Source organism: Branchiostoma belcheri, unplaced genomic scaffold, assembly GCF_001625305.1.
Source record: "Branchiostoma belcheri isolate BF01 breed outbred unplaced genomic scaffold, Haploidv18h27 scaffold7, whole genome shotgun sequence".
NCBI lineage: Eukaryota > Metazoa > Chordata > Leptocardii > Amphioxiformes > Branchiostomatidae > Branchiostoma > Branchiostoma belcheri.
This window is the reverse complement of record NW_017804353.1, coordinates 2,330,342-2,348,938: the sequence shown is the minus strand read 5'-3', so window position 1 is coordinate 2,348,938 and position 18,597 is coordinate 2,330,342. Positions and strand designations below refer to the sequence as shown.

General features: G+C 43.4%; 2 protein-coding genes and 2 pseudogenes across 2 annotated transcripts; 2 read left to right on the top strand and 2 right to left on the bottom strand.

Moving 5' to 3' along the window:
• The first annotated feature begins 355 nt into the window (after positions 1-355).
• LOC109484525 (zinc finger protein 260-like) lies at positions 356-2,125 on the top strand. Its single transcript, XM_019787838.1, has one exon. It carries the CDS (start codon positions 361-363, stop codon positions 1,981-1,983), a length of 1,623 nt encoding a protein of 540 aa, XP_019643397.1. The 5' UTR covers positions 356-360; the 3' UTR covers positions 1,984-2,125.
• Positions 2,126-2,274: 149 nt separating this feature from the next.
• Positions 2,275-5,463, bottom strand: LOC109484532 (zinc finger protein 501-like). Its single transcript, XM_019787851.1, has 2 exons — positions 5,364-5,463; positions 2,275-4,400 (listed from the first exon to the last, which is right to left on the bottom strand). Exon 2 carries the CDS (start codon positions 4,392-4,394, stop codon positions 2,937-2,939), a length of 1,458 nt encoding a protein of 485 aa, XP_019643410.1. The 5' UTR covers positions 4,395-4,400; positions 5,364-5,463; the 3' UTR covers positions 2,275-2,936.
• A 4,754-nt stretch (positions 5,464-10,217) lies between these two features.
• On the bottom strand, positions 10,218-10,926 carry LOC109484334 (annotated as a pseudogene).
• Positions 10,927-15,227: 4,301 nt separating this feature from the next.
• LOC109484333 lies at positions 15,228-18,273 on the top strand (annotated as a pseudogene).
• The last annotated feature ends 324 nt before the right edge of the window (positions 18,274-18,597 follow it).

Below are 18,597 nucleotides of genomic sequence, written 5' to 3'. Positions count from 1 at the left end.
TGCCAGGCCTGGCCACCTTGCCTGTCTAGCACGCCAGACTACTCAGATCCCCCCATTCATATCCTCACGAAAGGTAAGACATCCAAGCATCTGCGCCCTCTGGCGAAGTGCATGGAAATTACATCCATCACACTGGTACGTACATGTACGGGTACCCCTTACACACAGCAAGAAATCTACAGGGAAAGTAGGAATAAACTGATCTAGATATGTCTTCGAAGTTTTAATCAGGCAAGGGTAATAAACAGTAGCAGGCAGTAGATTGCTAAGCCACCTTATAACCTAGCTTCTCGCATTTTGCTTGAAATTATAAAACCGTCAATCTTTTTACGTTTTTCTCCTTCATTGTAGGTCAGCAAAATGGACAAGACAAGCTACGAGCTTTCTGTCGAAGGGACGTCTGCGGCAAATACTGATGACAAGACAAGGGGCGGAGAGGGCAGAAGGATTTCACCCGACAAGCAGGCATCGCCACGTCACCTTTCACAGGCCCATACAAGGCACAAGGACTCGCGTAAAGCACAAAATGCTAGAAAAAGACCAAAGATACACGAGTGTGGTGAGTGTGGGCATAGGTCGGCTTGTATATCCAGCCTAGCTAGGCATATGACAACACATACTGGTGAAAAACCATTTAAGTGTGACCAGTGCGACTATTCTGCTGCACTGAAAGTCAATTTAGAGCGACACATGGCTACACACACAGGTGACAAACCCTTCATATGCGACGAGTGCGGCTACAGAACGGTCAGCAAGTCTTACTTAACTATACACATGAGAAAGCATACAGGCGAGAAACCGTACAAGTGTGACCAGTGTGATCATTCTACTGCAAGAAAAGAGGATTTGGACCAGCACATGATTAGACACTCTGGACACAAACCCTACATGTGTGGGGAATGCGGATTCAGGACGGCTTGCAGATCTACTTTGTGTCGACATATCAAAAAACATACGGGCGAGAAACCCTACAAGTGTGAAGAGTGCGGTTTTTCTGCTGCACAGAAAAGCACGTTAGTCGTCCACATGCTTAAACATACAGGCGAGAAACGCTTCTTATGTGAGGAGTGCGGTTACAAGACGACAACCAAGTTTGCGCTAACCCGTCACATCAGAAAGCACACCGGCGAAAAGCCACACATGTGTTGGGAGTGCGGGTTTAGGTCAGCTGACAAGTCTAACCTAGCCGTGCACATGAGAACACATACGGGAGAAAAACCGTACAAATGTGACCAGTGCGACTATGCTGCTGCGCGTCAGAAGTCTTTGCAGCGACACATGGCTACACATAGCGGAGAAAAACCCTACGTGTGTGGAGAGTGCGGATACAGGACGGCTATCAAGTCTAACCTATACTTGCATCTAAGGAAACATACCGATGAGAGACCATATAAATGTGACCAGTGTGACTTTTCGGCTCTGATAAAGTATGACTTTGACCACCACATGTTAAAACACACCGGAGAAAAACCCTACATGTGCGGGCAGTGCGGATACAGGACAGTTAGCCGGTCTAGCCTTACCAAACATTTGAATACTCATTTAGATTCGAAACCCTACAAATGTGACCAGTGCGACTATTCTGCTGCACAGAAAGGCAATTTAACCGCACACATGGCTAAACATACCGGAGAAAAACCCTACAAGTGTGAGGAGTGTGGATTCAGGACGGCTGTCAAGTCTACCCTTACCAAACATATGGCAACACATTCAGGTTTAAAACCCTACAAATGTGACCAGTGCGACTATTCTGCTCTACGAAAGAGCCATTTAGATCGGCACTTGGCTATGCACACTGGAGAAAAACCCATCCTCTGTGAAATCTGTGATTATAGGACGCACGACAAGTCTAATCTAGCAAGGCATATGAGAAAGCACACCGGAAAACGCTACAAGTGTGACCAGTGTGATTGTTCCTTTGCACAGAAGCGGACTTTGAACAAACACTTGGCTAAACACACTTTAGATAAGCCCCACATGTGACTGTAGTATATACATATATCATCTGTCACGCATAGAGGAACCATACAGGAAAAAACAACAACACAACCAGTTCGGAACTGTAGGACTTCTAGTTGAATACACAGGTGACAAATCTCTAAAATAAAGAAAATAACACCCATCCTAAAATCCAGTTATTTATGGTTTTATGTGGTATATTGTGAGCTAGTAACTGCCTAGTACCCACATTGTATTATCTTGCTGCAATGTTGATAAAGTCAAAGATGTTTACATTAGGTTTTAATGATATGTTGCAAGAAGAAATAAATGCACGTAAACTTTTTTGAACTGACTGTACATGTTTATTTGTATTCATTTAGGGAACATTGTAAAATAAGCTTATATACACAGATACAAACAAATCGTTGCTATTTATCACGCCCATTACAACATCCAAATATTTTCTCCCTTCTTTGTCTTTTTTTCTTTGTCTCTCTTTTACTAAGAATGCATTAACTGTAGAATAAACAGGTGTTGAATCCTATATAGCAGACAAAGTAGCAATAAGCGGAAAAACGTCCGTAAGGACATTATCTAAATCCGCGGATAAACAACGGTTTGACAACTTTTAAACTAACATATGAGTAATATAGAACATTATAAACACAGCATATGGAGAGGAAAGTATTCAAACTCTCATCATTGTCTACGGTGACATAAAAAACAATTTAGTCTTAAAAAATATGTCAGCCACATTTTTTGCAATAACGCACTAGTTACATTTAAATGGTTTTTCAAACGTATGCTTGCTCTTAGGGTTAGATTGTAAAAGCTGTCAACATCACTGTTTCCGCTATACCCAGAAACATAGGGTTTATCACGTTTGAACGTTATCCGTGTGAAGATCTGGTCATTTGTTTTTCACTTGTATATTCGACTAAAAGTCTGACAGATCAGAACTGGTTGTGTGGTTTCTTTCCTGTATATGGTTCTGTCTATGTGGGGTAGATATCTTTAGCATCCGCACTGACTTCACATACAGGATTTCTAAGCAGTGTGTTTAGCCAAGTGTTTGTCTCAATACTGCTTCTATGCAGCGGAATAGTTACATTACTCATACTGTCATAGATGTATGGTCTTTCTCCTATGTGCTTTTTCATATGCCTGGATAAGCCAGACCTGTAAGCCGTCCTGAATCCGCACTCACCACACATGTAGGGCTTGTCTCCTGTATGTTTTGCCATGTGTCGCTCTACATTGACTTTCTGTGCAGCAGAATAGTCGCAATGGTAACATTTGTAGGGTTTTTCTCCAGTGTGTTTGGCCAGGTGTCGCACTAAATTGACTTTCTGTGCAGCAGAATAGTCGCAATAGTCACACTTGTAGGGCTTGTCTCCGGTGTGTTTAGCCCTGTGCCGGTCTACATTACTTTTGTTTGCAGCAGAATAGTGACACTGGTCACACTTGTAGGGTTTTTCTCCAGTGTGTTTAGCCATGTGTTCGTCTAAATGGACTTTCTGTGCAGCAGAAAAGTCGCACTGGTCACATTTGTAGGGTTTGTCACCTGCATGTCTTCTCATATGCACGGATAGGTTAGAACTGACGGCTGTCCTGTATCCGCACTCCCCACACATGTAGGGTTTTACTTCGGTATGTTTAGCCATGTGTATGTCTAAACTAGATTTACGTGCAGCAGAATAGTCACACTGGTTACAATTGTAGGGTTTTTCCCCAGTATGTTTTCTCATATGATTAATTAGGTTAGACCTATAGGCCGTCCTATATCCGCACTCCCCACACATGTAAGGTTTGTATCCGGTATGTTTAGCCATGTGTTCGTCTAAATGGACTTTCTGTGCAGCAGAATAGTCGCACTGGTCACACTTGTGTGGTTTCTCACCTGTATGTTTTCTTATATGCACGGATAGGTTAGCCCTGTCGGCTGTCCTATATCCGCACTCCCCACACAGGTAAGGTTTGTATCCGGTGTGTCTAGCCACGTGTGTGTCTAAATTAACTTTATGTGCAGCAGAATAGTCGCACTGGTCACACTTGTATGGTTTCTCACCTGCATGTTTTATCATATGCACGGTTTGGCTAGACCTAACAGGCGCCCCAAAGCCCCACTCCATACACATGTAGGTTTTGTCTCTGGTGTGTTTAGCCATGTGTTTGTCTAAATGGCATTTCATTGCAGTAGAATAGTCCCACAGCTCACATTTGTAGCGTTTGTCCATAGTCCATTTCATCACAGGCCCGTCTGTCTGTTCTGTTTGACTCTGTACGGGAGGATGGACAGAGTTAGCCCCGTAAGTTTCCTCCGATAGAATGTCCTCTTCCTTGTCCTGCTGTCCTTCCGTGTCTGTTGCCGGGTCCTCGCTGCTGCTTGTCTCGTTCCCAGGGTGCACGGTTGGCAGCTCGTCCACAGGAATCTCACAGCTTCTCCAGTCCATAATTTTCTTAGAGAGAGAAAAAAAATCGAAATTGAAGGAAAAAAAGTTTTCATAGTACCCATGTCTATATTATAACTCTAGGAACACCATGGCCAGTATGTCCGTAAATGCCAGTACCTATGCACACTAGAAAATTATGTCATTATGGATTATCAGGTGTCCTATCTGGAACATTATATTATAATGTTCCAGATAGGACATATAGATTATAATTTATATAGATTATAATTTATAATTATAATTTATAATTAAATTTATATATGTGTCCTCTTCCCTATGTGTACCTTAGATTTTTCACGCATCACGATTTGAAGTACCTGCTGCGGTACCGCGACACAGCGTGTGTAGGAGGGAAACAAAGGTGTTGCAAAAGTACCGAAGTAATGGGTTCCTTTCTAAGTACTGGGAGTTTAGTTGTGTGGCGCAGTGTTCTAGCCAGGATTTTTTCATAGCATATATAACGTTATATAGGGTACAGTACTACAGAAGAGAAACTTTCGTGGCGCAAATCACGCATTGAGCCGAAAAATAATGAAACCCATAACCCCCTAAGACACTATTTCTCGCTTAATGTGGAACAGATTCAGTAAGGAACGCGTTACTTAGGGGTTTCGACACTGACTATCCCGGTGCCGAATGACCTCGGCCGAATAACCAGTGTTGAATGACCTTTGAACCACTGACAATGGAAGCCGAGTGCTGAGTCGATATCTGCACTTCTGGCTTGCGCTCGAGTGCTGAATACAGTTATGCACCGGAAAGACGAGCGCCGAGACAAGGTTCAGCTCTTGAATTCCAGTCCTGACGGGTCTACAGCACTCGAAAACTGACCGGTCAGTGCTAGAATTGTTGTGCGGAACTTCGAACGCACAGGGCCCCGAGTGCCGACGCCATAATTTTTCCTTGCGAGTTCCACACTGGGTGCCCAGGGAGGAACCCGTTACTTCGGTAACTTTGAAAAGGTCTTACCTGTCTATCCAAACTGTCCAGAATAGGTTTAAAGTCGATGTAAGTTAGACTTCGCCTCAGATTGGAGAGAAATCACGACCGAACACGGCTCAAAATGGCGGACAAGCGTAAAGGTCAATCCAATCTGGGCCAAAGGTCAAAGTTGACAAACCTGATTACCCAGATCCTCGATTATGTAGCTACTGACGGCTTGCCGGATATTGAAATGTTGTCTACTATATATTTTTAAACAGTTGTTCTTCTACAAAAAAGAGAATATATTTGTCAAGTGGATATTGTAATGATGATGATGAATAGTTATATTTGCATGTACATGTATATGTTAACTCATTTCACAATGTGGGTTAAATGAATTAACGTGCGGACGGAACTGTTTCAGTTCCTTATATATTTTTGCACAATAGTATCAAAATCTATATAACTGTAAAACATGAGTTACTATATAGAATGGTTAAAGGAAAGAAACAATGGCAAGAATTTTATTTTTACATGGGAGTAATTTTATAACCATAAAAATGGAGGTATTGTTTTTGGTCTGTGTTTCTGTCTGTCTGTGTGTGCTACGCACATTTGCAGTCCTCATAACTTCAGAACTATGGATTGTGATGCTATTTGGTATATTGGTAGGTCTTAGCAAGACAAAGGACGTTGTCAAATATGGGCTTTCTGCTCGCTGATCTTGGTACTGCAGCAGAACTTCCAAGTTTTACGTCTTTTTTCCCGAGCATGCTATGGTCTTGACTTTTTGGCAACAGGTATGAAGTCTCGCAACCCTCACATACGGAGCAGTGTGTTTAGCCATGTGTTTGTCTAAATATAGCTTCTGTATGTGGAATAGTCGCACTGGTCACATTTGCAGGGTTTCCTCAATATGCTTTTTCATATGCCTGGATAGGGCAGACCAGTCAGCCGTCCTGTCACCGCATTTCCCAAACATGTATGTTTTTTCATATGTTGGTATAGGTTAGACCTTCTGGCCGTCCTGAATCCACACTCCCGACAATTGTAAGGTTTGTCTCCAGTGTGTGTAGCCATGTGCCGGTCTAAATCGCATCTCTGTGCAGCGGAAAAGTCGCACTGGTCACATCTGTAGGGTTTATCTCCTGTATGTTTTCTCATATGCCTGGATAAGTGAGTCTTGTAAGCTGTCCTGTACCCGCATTCCCCACACATGTAGGGTTTGTCTCCAGTGTGTTTAGCCATGTGTTGGTCAAAATGGCATTTCCGTGCAGTAGAATAGTCACACTGGTCACAGTTGTAGAGTTTTTCCCCTCACGGCACGAAAAGTGATATTTAAGCACGCTTAAACACAGCGTAAAGGCCGCGTTTCTTCCCACTTTCCGCACCTTTACGACCCCTAAACGCGAACGTAAAGATTGCCTTAACGTGGACTTTCCGGAAGTTCGGAAAGGGCATTTATTTTCCCACTTTCACGGTGCCTTTCCGCGACTTTCAGATGCTTAAAGGCGTAGTTAAGCAAATCTTTCCGTGCCCTTTACCACGAATCCTTCACGGAAAGCATGTGTTTATTCTGGCCTTTCCGTAATCTTTTGGGTACCTTTAACATTTCTTTACGTCATACATTTTACGTCGGAACCTGCACGGAAAGCATGCGTTTATTGTAGCCTTTCCGTAGTCTATTGGGGGCCTTTAAAACTTCTTTCCGTCATGGTTTTCGGGTTTTGCTGTACGCTTAAAGGTGTCGTAAAGTATCCTTAACGTGTGCGTAATATTGACGTTTATTTTGCTTTATTTGTGCGTTTATTTGCCGTTAATGAACAGTAAATTTCTGTGCCATAGGTAGCCTTTCCTGCCTTGGTAGACTGGCTGGATAGGGCCGTCGGTAGCCTGGATGCCATAGCAAAATATACCCAAAGTTCTAGTGTGCCTTTCATCCAGGCTAGGCCGTCGGGGGAGTAGCTGCCCGAGCGGCAAACTCCACTCGGAGTTCTTAACTCCCCCGTAGCGCCCATGTAGATTGGCGGGCATACTGCCATGTTCCGCCGACGGGGACTGGCTGAAGGCCCGATCCAGACTGGCTACCAGGGCAGGTTTTCCTTTGTTGTATCCGAGTACACAGCCACTATTCCAATTCCTGTGTCCATTTTCCCGCTATTCCATGTGATGTGGTCACCGCAAGAGTAATAATCCGCTAACTTGTTCCCGTGATGGTCAGGTCGCGCTCTTGCTCAACTTCTGTGCTGCTCCCGGTTAGCACGATGCAATACGGCCGTGATCTTCCCCTTCTGCGCCGTGACATGTCCAATACTAGTACAATGTATCTCCAATCTACGCCATCCCACAGACTTGTACAGAATGGTATAGATTTGTCTTAGTCCCGTCGTGGCCACTTCTGGTGATAAAAGCAATGTCTTGGACACAACTTGCGGGTTCAAACGAGTCCAAGCCTCCATAGAGTAGACGCACAGCAAAATGACTACTGGTATATTCAGTAGATTTGAAAAACCCACTCTTGTCTATCATTGGGTAAAGGCCTGTCACATGACCTCCTCCAGGCAGAAAGGGCGGAGATTCCCCAAACGGTCTTGTCATATGAATGGCGTTCGGGCTTGTTCACGGGTTGGCAATGAATAAATTCACATTTGGAAAACAAAAAGGAACCTCGTTGCCTGAACACAACAAATAGGCTAAAGAAACTAGAAATACTAGTAATGCCTGTGCATCCATGATTTTTTAACTGTTGAACTCTTGCTGCAAAGAATATTCGGCATTTATAAGAAAGAAAACTTTGCGGCGGAAAAAAATAAAAGTAGCTTTATAACAAAGCATACAAGGAAAGGGGGAAAGTTGGCGGAAAGCTTGTATAAAAGAAGCAATGAAAGAAACCGCAAGTTTTGGGAGAGCGACGTATATAAACAAATAGAAATAGTCTACAGTACATACAGCGCCCTACGTACTGGCACGGACCGTAGTAAATTTCTGATAGGTTGTTGACTCAGAAATTATCGGTTCCTGGCTGATAACGTTGCCTAGCCTAGCCTCGGACACAAATGCTGCAAACCCGGCCAGTTTTAGCAAATACCGGTTCTGTACTAAAACAATAATTTCATCCGCTCCATACATCTCCCGAACAAGATTTTGAAGTAGCGAATTCCTCAGTATTATATCGTTCTATTGCAGGTTATTGCAGACTTTTAGGGCGGATTCTCTGTTACTTAGAAGTTCGCAAGGATTTCTTGCCTACCCTAGCCTCGGACAAAAATGCTGGCAACCCGGCCAGTTTTAGCATATACCGGTTCTGTACTAAAACAATAATTTCATCCGCTCCATACATCTCCCAAACAAGATTTTGAAATAGCGAATTCCTCAGTATTATATCGTTCTATTGCAGGTTATTGCAGACTTTTAGGGCGGATTCTCTGTTACTTAGAAGTTCGCAAGGATTTCTTGCCTACCGTAGCCTCGGACAAAAATGCTGGCAACCCGGCCAGTTTTAGCATATACCGGTTCTGTACTAAAGCAATAATTTCATCCGCTCCATACATCTCCCAAACAAGATTTTGAAATAGCGAATTCCTCAGTATTATATCGTTCTATTGCAGGTTATTGCAGACTTTTAGGGCGGATTCTCTGTTACTTAGAAGTTCGCAAGGATTTCTTGCCCAGCCTAGCCTCGGATACAAATGTTGGAAACCCGGCCAGTTTTAGCAAATACCGGTTCTGTACTAAAACAATAATTTCATCCGCTCCATACATCTCCCGGACAAGATTTTGAAATAGCGAATTCCTCAATATTATGTCGTCCCATTGCAGGTTATTGCAGACTTTTAGGGCCGACTCTCTGTTACTTAGAAGTTCGCAAGATTTCTTGCCTACCCTAGCCTCGGACAAAACTGCTGGCAACCCGGCCAGTTTTAGCATATACCGGTTCTGTACTAAAACAATAATTTCATCCGCTCCATACATCTCCCGGACAAGATTTTGAAATAGCGAATTCCTCAATATTATGTCGTCCCATTGCAGGTTATTGCAGACTTTTAGGGCCGATTCTCTGTTACTTAGAAGTTCGCAAGATTCAAAGAAACGCAACATTTCCTGCAGCTTAACGACGCCTATACTGTATAGGGCAGATTTCTCTCGGTCGGCGGAAAGCTTGTTTATAGAAGGAGGAAAGGAACCGTAATACTGTGTTTTTGGAAAGCCAGACATAAACATATAGAATGGACTAGGCATGGTGTTGTTATATTTGGTCGCTCCCAAATATGTGTAAAAAAACATGGCGATTGCTTCAATTTAGAGAAAACTTGGCGACGGTAGGAAAGACAAAGAAACGCAACATTTCCTGCAGCTAAACGACGCCTATACTGTATAGGGGAGATGTCTCTCCGTCGGCGGAAAGCTTGTTTATAGAACAAGGAAAGGAACCGTATGTTTTTGGAAAGCCAGACATAAACATCTAGAAATGACTTGGCATATTAATGTTAGATTTTGCGGCGATTCAGCGAGAAATCATGGAATATATCTAATATTTCAGGTAAAACCAAATATGAAAAAGCATATAAAATGCTTGTGTTCAGTCGCGCGAGGTGGGTAAGGACTTTATTCATAATAATCAAAAAGATCATATGGCTTTGAGATGCTTCTAGTTAACTCATTACCGCAATGCTTTCTTTACATTACATTTAAGTCCATGTAAAGCTTACGGAAAGAAACACGTTATATTAACGTGACATTTACACATGTGGAAAGGTTACGGAAAGGCGATATTTCCCTTTCAGTTGCCTTTCCGATGTCGTAAAGGCTGCTTAAATATTTCGCCGCCTTTAATACCTCTTAACGCAGTTCGTAAAGTTGGCTTAAATATGCGTTTTCGTGCTGTGCCTGTATGTTCTCTCATATGCCTGGATAGGCAAGTCTTGTCAGCCGTCCTGTATCCTAACTCCCCATATATGTAGGGTTTGTCTTCGGTGTGTTTAGCCATGTGATGGTCTAAACTGACTTTCTGTGCAGCAGAGTAGTCACACTGGTCACACTTGTATGGTTTTTCTCCTGTATGCATTTTTACATGCCTGGATATGTTAGACCTGACAGCTGTCCTGTACCCGCACACCCCACACATGTAGGGTTTGTCTCCGGTGTGTTTAGCCACGTGAGAGTCTAAATTGACTTTCTGTGCAGCAGAATAGTCGCAATGCTCACATTTGTAGGATCTTTCCCCAGTATGTTTTGTCATATGCCTGGATAGGTGAGACCTGTCCGCTGTCCTGTACTCACACTCCCCACACATGTAGGGTTTTTCTCCGGTGTGTTTAGTCATGTGTCGGTCTAAATGGCCTTTCCGTGAAGCAGAATAGTCACACTGGTCACATTTGTACCGTTTGTCCACAGTACCTTTCACCACAGGCCCGTCCGTCTGCTCTGTTTGACTCTGTACGGGAGGATGGACAGAGTTTACCCCGTACGTTTTCTCCGATAGAATGTCCTCTTCCTTGTCCTGCTGTCCTTCCGTGTCTGTTGCCGGGTCCTCGCTGCTGCTTGTCTCGTTTCGAGGGTGCGCAGTTGGCAGCTCGTCCACAGGAATCTCACAGCTTCTCCAGTCCATAATATTCTAAAACCAAAAATCAAACATATTAAATTTAAGCATGAAAACATTTCCATACTATTTAGGTCGACATTCTAATGTATTCCTACGATACCCATGGCCAGTATGTTTGGAAAAGCCAGTGATAATCCATATTTTGGTCAGCTGAGATGTCCTATATATATATCCTATATCTATGTCGATCTGCCCCCTCCCCATACGTACCATAGATTCTTCAGCCATCACGATTAGGAGTTTCTGCTGCGGTATACGTACCGAGACAGGGCAAGTGTAGGAGGCTTACCTGTTTGTCAAAACTGCCCAGAGTAGGTTTAGTGTCGAAATCGTCTCAGATCGGAGAGAAAAGATCCCCTCGTACGGCTCCTCAATGGCAGACGGGGCGTAATCACGGGTCAAACCAATTGAGGGCAAAGGTTAAATTTAGTAACCTGATTACCCAGATCCAGGATTCTGTCGCTATGGACGGCATGTCGAATATTGCAAGTTTGTGTTCTATATATCGGTGGAAACAACGACTTATTCTACAGCCACTATAAACGTAAAACAAACAAGACTGGATATGAAAACATGCATTGCAATGGTTGCTGTTAGGGGTATTGTTTGCATGGCACTGCCATCATTTCATGATTTTGAGGAAGACTTGGTAACTGTTAAAGATACAGTGCACTCCTAAGGTGAACGAGCCCCGGGGTCACAGAAATTAGGGCCATCCGGGGAAGAGAGGTCTTCCCAAGGGTTGTAAAATGAGCTTACATGTACAATCAAATATCATCATTAGGTACATTTAAAAACACCCACTTTCAAATATCATCTTCTTTTAATCGACCGTTTTCTTCGTCTTTCTAGTTCGACGATGAAAATTTATCATATAGCTACTGAAAGCATACTTGAAACAATGGAGATAGATATCAAATCGTTTTTTTTTCCTTTTCTAACCATTGTTAGATAATGAAAATAGATAACAAATCTTCCATGTTACGTATTATTCCATGTCAAACAAACCGACTTACGGCTTTACACAGGATGATTATTACTTCGATGTATATGTTTCAAAGAAAACTCCACTTGTTTGAAAGATAGTGTCATTTACCCACATTACGATGTAGAGAAGCCTGGTGTCTGCTTGCGCAAAAATAAAGAGGGTTAACAATGATTAACTCTGGACAAATTATCTTTTATTTGTAACTTTAAGAACTGCAGCCGCACTCTTAGGTATCATTAAGGTTAACTTTGTTTCTTACACCCAAACGTCTCTTTAAAACTACTTTTCAGTAACTGATTTTCACCGAGGCATCGGGAATGTACTGTGTGTAAGCACGGTCTGACTTTATTCAATGTTTTTAAACGGCCCCATCACATCTGTTCATCTGTTGAACTTGTAGTGCATCGATGTATAAAACCAGGTTTTACCTTGCGCGTCACCTGGCGACTTATTCTTACCTTGCACGCTATAATTAAGTGTTAAGTTACGGTAAATGTAAACTCACTACACTGCATGGGCGCGACAGGTCTGATAGACGCTCTTCACATTATACTGACAAGTTCACTGTAACAGTGAAATTCTCCTAGCTCTTTCCGACAAGTACAATGGACAGTGGACAGTGGGACACGGCTTTATCAGTTTATGTCCTTTGTCGTTGACCGTGACCCATTCCAGTGGCGTGCACGCATGTCGCGGGGATTCAAACCCCTAACCTCTGAGAGCATGGGTTACTACTCACTGGACTACGCACGCTACCTGTCCGCAGCAAACAGGCCAACCCGAAACGTCAACATTTGCTGAGTACACCCCTGTCACATCTCGTTAATTCTGATGTTTTCAGTAGACAGATTTTTCGCCCTGATAACCTACTCACTGTCGTCGGTACCAGCCTCCCGCGGTTTTCCAACTTTCCGAGAAGAAATCCAGAAGACGGAACATTTAAACCCTGTCAGCTGAGAAATAAGACGTTACATTTCGATTCATACCAGTCATCATTTCTGTGTGGGCGTCAAAGATAACTTGGCTTACCCCTAACCGCCATATGTTCTCTATAATACGCTATTCCTAGAAGGTTTGCTGTATATTTTCGAAGTTTCACTGTTTTTCACCAATTCAATCATCTTTCGTTTTGTCTTTAATATCTCTCGTTCCTGTGTATAGAGCAGGGGTTTTCTTGTAGTTTCACATGACAAATAGGTCACAGATATGAGATGCAGTCCTCTAGGAAATTAGATAATCTGAAACTTTCCAATTCCAAGCTTCTTTCAATTTATTCATATGAATATGATGAAGGTTAGACATTCAGGTAATGAGATTCACAAGGAAATTTTTATTCAAGCAACTTAGCATCCACTTCTCTCATGAGTCTCCATTCCTCTACTTTCATCAGGACCGTTAATGAACCATCCCCAAACCATCGCTTTCCCTCCCTTCGGATCATTCCTGGATCATCCCTAGATGTTCAAGTTCAACCCAATGCCTTCTCCACCTTCACCTGCATCCGTCAGGGCCATTAATGAACCATTCCCAAGGCATCACCCTCCCTCCCTCAGGATCATTCCTGGATCGTCCCTAGATGTTCAAGTTCATCCCCAAGGCCAGGGTCCCCCGCGGAGCCGCTCCGGGCTGTTTATAATTAAACCCTGACATCCGTCTGTAGATCAAAGATCGAGCGCGGGAAAAAATATCTCCCCAGCAGAGCTGTGATTGACAGCTGAAACCGACGACTTGTATTTCACAGGCGACCGCGGACGAACTTGGGGGGACATTCTTCCACATGACTCACGTCTTGAAGGCCTCAGCCGCGGAAGTCTTAATGTGATAAGGAGTTTAGCAGGGTTCTGAGAAAGTCGTTTCAGGCCTGCTTCGCAAATAACTGGGCCGCTAGCTGCTGAAAAGTAGCCTGGATTCCAGACCGTTTCCAAGGCTCACCTACACAGACCAGCTTCTCGACTCTAGAGTGCCAACATTCTAGCCTGGATCTGGATCTAGACTGTATGTAGGGCCTGCACAGGCCAGCTCCTCTGCTCCAGGGCCAACATGTTAGCCTGGATTCTGGACTGTTTCCAGGACCTACACAGACCAGCTCCTCCGCTCTAGGGCCCACATGTAGGCCTTCAACGAAATTTTACCGCTGTCTACACTTATGACCAATGCTGAAAAATTAACATTTACAACGTTAACGTACAATAGATTAGCATGTACAATAAAGGCTATCTATAAAACGCAGTAGCTTCATGACAGGATGCGAGCGCTCTTATAGTTGTCACTACTTCAAGCCAAGGATTATTTAATCACCACATTGAGCTACAGATTTCACACTCAGTGCACTAAAAGGTCGCCGTATGTTGCGCTTTATGCTGCCCGCTGTTTTGACAAGTGTCGGACACGTGTAAAACGCATCGCGAGCAAGTTTTCCACTCTGTCATAACTTCTGTCGACTACGTGCCTGCGGTCCGACTTTGAACGTGACGGCCACAAATCAAGTTCAGAGTGGAGTACTTCAGCAAATAACCTCGGCCGTGAACCTGAACTGTTGGGAGGTGGGAGCCAGCGGATGGGAGATCACAGAAAAAACTAGAGTTCCACGATCCCATACCTTCGCCAAATCAAGTTAATTTTTATGACTGACAAGTTATAGATTATTCCCCCTGATTGCGCAAATAGGATCCGTCAACCGGTTCTTGAGTTATCTTCTTTTGAATATTATTAAACAAATGCCCTTGCAGTGCCATAGCAAGCTGTTATGGGTTCCAAACATACGTCACTTCTTTCTCAGCACAAGAGCTACCTGTCATTCGAATTTCGTGACCCTAGCATGTCTAGGTCATGAGATACCAAAACCGGAAGTTCTGCTGCATTACCTGGGAAAGCCGTCAGGGGGCCCAACATCTAATCATTTCTAGGTGTCATGAAGACCTACCCACCTACCATGTTCCATTTCAATCCATCCACTGCTTCTCGAGTTATCTTGCTAAACCACACACAAATGCACACACAAACGATACTGAAAACATAACCTTCCTGGCGAAGGTAATGAACAGGCTAAGGACAACACGGGTGCGAGTTTGGAAAGGGGTACTTTTTTCAAATCTGAGGCTAACAGATGCCACTAAAATTGGATGTATGTGGACCCTTATTTCATAATTGAAATACGATGCAAGCATAGTTCAAAAGACAACAAAACAAAAGGAATGAATTGTTCCTCAAACACACGTCGTGTACCTATATAGCTATCACCACTACGTATCAACTCAAAGTCTATGATGTCTTGTGCAAACAGAGAAAAAACAGAAGCTCTTGTCAAAGCCAAGTTCGCATGACAGACGTTTCTCGCAAGAAATTCAAATGGAAAAGGGCATATGAGTGGGAGTAGGAAATTGGCTACTTTTTAAACTCCCTCTCACTAGACGGTAATCGTTGTGGCCCTTGATTTTATATTTGGAATATGATAAACGAATGTTTAAATATAGCAAAACACAAGGCTAATTCGTTCCATGTTCAAAGAATGAAACCGTCACTACTACTTATCATCACTAGTCAACGTGGTAACTCAAAATCCACGAGGACTTTCTTCTGTTTTTGAAAAGTTTCAGCCCAAACAGAAGTATAGCACCTGTCAAAGAAAGTCAAGTTCGTACGCCAGACATATACCTCTCACACGTCTATATTGTAGACCATATACTGTAGCCATATTTTACTCATTGGGTTTCCGTATGGTTATAAAGGTGTTGTCTCAATCTTTCAAACTTCCAACACTCTTATTACAAAAGGAATGTAATAAGAGTGTTTTATAAGCGTTTCTTCAAATTGCTAACTATGGTAGGCTTATGAAATAGTCATTAGCACTAGTTGTGACTCAAAATCCAAAAGGTCTTTCTTTTTTTATTCAATTCAGTCTTCAACACCGTCAGTACATGTACAGTGCAAACAGAAAGATGAAAGTGAAGCAAAGTCGACTTCGCACGCAGGGAAGACTTTTCGCACGTCCAAGTTCAGGGCCGGGGGCGGCCGTCTCGCACCGTGGTACCAAATCCGTCCGGACGGGAGTCACGCGCCAGCGCCGGGGCGGAATCTCGCCCCTCGGCGGGAGGCTAGGGGCTCCTCAGTCCGCCTGAGACACGCGCCAGGCCCGGTCTACTGCATCTAGGTCGTGTGGAGGGAACAGAGACTCGGCTTACGGTGCGCGGTCACTTTTGTTGTCGTAGGCCGTCGTACGATTTTGTACGTGATGTCGTAGGACTTATAAAGCAAGCTATGACAGGACCAGCCACCGACAAGGATCTGAGAGTAAGATAGCATTTTCTGTTCCAAGACAGTAGCCAGTCTACCAGGTTTCAGAGGTGGCTGGAAAGAATAGAAACTGACCAAATAGACAGATGACAAACCAGCGGAGCCCGCTAAAGGAGCACAGTTTGCAGCCCCTGGTATGTTATCTGTCTGTTTGGTCAATCTCTACTCTTTCCAGTCGCCTCTGAAATTATAAACCCGGTAGAGGCTACCAATCCAGCTGAATTTTGAGCGACACATCCACGACTATCCCAAGAGTTTGCACACCTTCAGTCTGCGACCCTCCGACGAATGTGGCCGAGCCTGACACTAACGTGCGCTTTGCGGTTTTAGCAGGACTTACGGAGCAAAGTCTGACCCTCACCGGGAGGCAGCGGGTGCTGAAAGGTGGTTCTGTTCAGAAATTATCGCTGTTGACGGAGGGAAGTCGCCGTAATCGTGCCCAGACCCACAGGTGAAACCTAAGAAACGCTGTTTACCTCGAGATCTTTAAACCATTTTAATTGATGTTGTTGTTGTGGAGGTGTACATCTGGGAAGACGCTTAACGTTTTTACCGTCGCTTTTACATGCTGGTCAGATTTATGGGTCTTGTCGTCACCAGGTGACCTTGACGCTTGGACTTGATGACCTCTAACATTCCTCTTCCAGACCACGTGACCGAGCCGAAGTCCTAACCTCATCGGGTCCTGGTAAGACGACTTAAGGAGGTAAGACGGTAATCCGAGAAAAGCCGGATTCAGAAGGCGATTAAGGCCAGCGATTAAGGGTAAATTGAGATAGAAACACACGTGGTGGCCTGGTAGGGACAGGTGTCACATGTTTAGGAGAAAAACCGTGTGAGGTGCAACTATCAATGCATGGACGTTGGGGCATGTCTGAAAGTTTATGAACACTAGTTCAATTAAAACTTGTATAATCGCCAATTCCTTGATCAACCAATCATCCATTCAACTATTACATGAAATATATGAATATGTAAGACTATATATTCGTATATCTTTGCCTATTATAGCATCCATTCATTCCATTCATCCATCTATACATTAAATTTTCCTCGCTCATTCATTCATTCATTCAACTATTGCAAATTGCCCTGGTGCCAATGTCTGGGACAGAAATTATGTCTTACATCAGCCATAATATACAAAAAGGCTACTTTTACAATCTCATGATCTTTTGGTGCAGAACGTGCTGCTTATCCTTGTTTTGTTGGTTTTTATTTGGGTCTCAGCTCCCCAAAGCCGAGAAGTTACGGGTCAGCGATGGTGCCGAGTCCCCTAATATTGACGCTAACATCTTTGATACGTAAAGACAGGACGCCAAACATTCATCAACAGTGGAGCTCTCTGGCTCTCGATCAATCATTTCACTAAATCACTCATAGAGATCCTCACAGGAACCAGAACTGTATATACACAGACTTCATCGCACCAACAGCTCCGTTTGAAGCCAGCTTGAGATCAGGCGAGAAAAACGCACCACCACTGCCGACCCGTGGCGGAAAATAACGGAGATCACAGCTCAAAACATCTCCGACCTTGGCCCAGTACATACCGGCAGCTTTAACAATGATTTTTCCAGTCTTCTGGTCCGTGTGTGGAACGTCCAAGTTTGGAACACTGCATGCGAAAAGCAGACATTGTCTCTCCATCGTCTGTCTTTCTTTGCCATTTCCTACTCTCCAAGCAGAGGTTTCGGTTACGTGAAAAAATCCAGTGCAAAAAAAGGAAAAAAAAGCCTAAAAACACGCCAAAAAATAACCCAAAAACCAAACCTCTGCTTGGAGAATAGCCATTTCCCTCTTTAGAACTTATTTTCAAGAGTTGCAATGGCTATTTGCTATCGAAACATATAGTTCGATCTTTATCTTTCAATACATATGAGAAGCGTGATTCAGCCTGCAGGCCACTTTTCAGACGATCTACCACCAGACACACATGCGGCCTAGACCTGCTTAATCTGAAAGTCGTTGGGCGTTAGAATAAGAAATTACGATGTAGTGGCGTCATAGATGAGGACAATAACGTCTCATCTTTTTGTTCGTTCCTTCTAGGTTCTAAAGCACCTAAATAAAGCAGAAATGTCATTGACTTGTAGAAGTTAAAAATGACATCTGTATGTTTCCTTTTTGGTTGTTTCTTGATTGCAAAAAGACAAAAGATATAGCATATACATACACATTATCTTTTGAATATGTTTCCTTTACATTCTTACACTAGCAATATAGTGACTTAACAACATGAAGCTAAACGTTTTTTTACTTCCCAAAAGATGTGATTCGTAGAAGTCTGAAGTGAAGAAACCTTCCCTTGATGCAGCCGTGACCGGTCTCGGCCAACCCAGATTTTTGCGGCTAAGAATCCGGTTCGACCATATGACGATAATAGTGATGAAAGA